General features: G+C 40.9%; 1 protein-coding gene across 1 annotated transcript in view; it reads left to right on the top strand.

Moving 5' to 3' along the window:
- LOC101852677 overlaps window positions 1–2,500 on the top strand; it is a 9,382-nt gene that overhangs the window by 4,521 nt on the left and 2,361 nt on the right. Inside the window, exon 2 of the mRNA XM_005093764.3 lies at window positions 2,341–2,469. Coding sequence (XP_005093821.1) covers window positions 2,341–2,469 — 129 coding nt within the window. The remainder of the gene's footprint in view (window positions 1–2,340; window positions 2,470–2,500) is intronic.

Genomic DNA, 2,500 nt, shown 5'->3' with positions numbered 1-2,500 from the left:
ACAATGTCAAGCAAGTGTCGGTGACACGGGGATCAGATGGGTGGTCACTGGAGTGTGTCCCTGAGCAAGACACGACAACCCTAACTCAAAATACTACAGGGCGCTGCACAGTGGCGACCGACAGTGGCATTGTTTGTAAACTGTTCTGTATTTGTGTAATAGTGTGTATTTATGTATGTATTTATTCATGTATGTATTTATGTATGTACGTATTTACAACTATGTATTTATGTTTGTATGTTTGCTATTGTAAAACAAAGTGCCCTTCTGGGACAAATAAAAGTGTAATCTATCTATCTATCTATCTATTATCCTGGAGTCAAGTCGAGGAAACAGTGGCTGTATGGGGTGTGGTTACATTCTACTCAAACCAGGTGACTCTTTATAGCTGCCTCCTCCTTAGACCTTTCCAGAATTTCTTAAGGACTGCAATGTACTGTTAACTTATCACATCTGCGGTTTAGCTGTTCTCCTCAAACCAGAGTTAACCAATAATGGTGTGTCTGCTGAATGCCATTCAGACTGTGCACGTCTCTACATGAAGTGGGCGCACATATCACATTCTGGTGGGTGTTTGGCCCAGAATACAGACTTCCTAAAATTGATTTGCCAATCGAAATAAAAATGGGATTCATCCGATAACCATATTTCTTTTTATTTCGGTCACCAAATTTGACTTTCTTTCAAACTGCTGATCGAACCACTAGAACGTGTCGACACATGATGCGATGTCTATATGGTTCAGTTTTTGTTTTACCTCTATACGATACTGACGCAGACTAAGATCATAATCACAATATCCTTCGTAGGGACTCGCGCTACAGCCCCCCCCCCTCCCTTTAAACGAGTCAGCTCTCTAACTGACATTTCAGGATGGGTTTCGTTCAAGTCCTTCACACTCTTGATGTTTCTTTCTCGATGTTTGGCGTCTCCAAGAAAACGACTGGGGGTTCATTTGTTTTGAATTCAGGGTTAGTGAGGTAAAAGCGCTTAGGTACATTATCATACAAAATATTGACGCGAAATTAGCAAACTTTATCCCCACAACGTTGTTTTATACAACTCAATTTTCAACAGGATCGATCGATAGATATCGGCGTTTATGGCGTAGCTGTTAGGGTTTTGCGGTCGCACTTAGAAGACACAAGCTTGATTTGCGAGCTGGAAGAACATTGCTATCGAGTATCTCGGTCTTTCTGTTGGGACGTTATATCCCTCTTAGCCCGGGTTGCCTTAACAGGCAGGGTGGGAAGCCTGCTTCCTAACTGATCGAAATTGTGTCAATAGGAGCGTAAAAATCTACCTGCACATTAAGGTTGAAAGATGCCCTAATTATTAAGGAGATGGACTGCTTTTTTTGTGGCCACCCTTAAAGTACATTAAAGTTAACCCTCTTATTCGGATGTTGTGTACAAGGCCTAATTAAAGACAGCCATTTTGCCCTATTTTTTTTGCCAATGTCTCTAGGGGACTCCAGGTCCATATTCGTCTTCCCAGTCTCAACATTTCTTTTACAAGTATCGTTGGGTTTTCAGCTACGCCTTTTTCCTTCTGGAGTCTCAACAGATTCTAACTCCAGTTTTTGAATTTCGAGTAACTCCGATATCTGTCTTGTGATTTTCTGGGGAGTTTGTATAGACTTAAGTAAAAAAGGGAAAAAACCCAACTAAAACAGATTCAACAGTTCTAGTTTGAGACAGCTGAAATGTGTCTTAGTCATCCTATTTGTAAATCCTGCTCCTGTAGATGAGCGTATATTGTCTAAAACATCGTCCGCACGTTGGCAAACTACAGCACACCCATGTGAGTTCATGGTCATATCAACCAGCTTTGGATACTTATCAACAGACATCCAAATATTGCGTACGTCCTTGCAAATTGGGCATACTTTGCTCACCGAGAGGGCCCTATTTGATAATGCTTCGTACTCCATATTATGAATGAAAAACTTATACCCTAGGGGATTAAAGGCCATCCGTTTATTTACTCTTTACTTATTAGGTCCTGTGCCCACTTTATTTTCTTTCCAATTGTCATTCGAAGATCCAGACAAGCAAGATACGTTTCGAAACTCTGTCATGTACTTTTTAAAGTTCAAAGTTTAAGCCTTTGTGAGGTTCGAATTTTTCTCCTTGAAAATATTCCTTGTCATTCTAGAGTCCTGTCGGGGGTCCAATTATTTTGTCTTTCAAGACGAACTAAAAAGGAATCGAACTCGAACGAATGGAAAGAAAACAAACACCCATACAAATACAACGCTAAGAGAATAAATACTGGCCCTTTTTCTAGAGACGCTAAGAAACGCTAAGAAAATAATACTGGCATTTTTTTTTGTTCCAGAGAATGAATAGAAACCAGCTTCAGGACATTATGAGCGGCAATATTGGCACTGACAACACCATGGAGGACGTATTAACACCATCCACCCCTCGTCCGGAGGATGTGAACTGCTATGTCGAAATTCCTACCGTAAGTCCCGTATTCACACACAGCTCCCCCC

Source organism: Aplysia californica, unplaced genomic scaffold (genome assembly GCF_000002075.1).
Source record: "Aplysia californica isolate F4 #8 unplaced genomic scaffold, AplCal3.0 scaffold00069, whole genome shotgun sequence".
NCBI lineage: Eukaryota > Metazoa > Mollusca > Gastropoda > Aplysiida > Aplysiidae > Aplysia > Aplysia californica.
The sequence above is the reverse complement of the archived record's forward strand: the minus strand, read 5'-3'. Positions and strand labels throughout refer to the sequence as shown.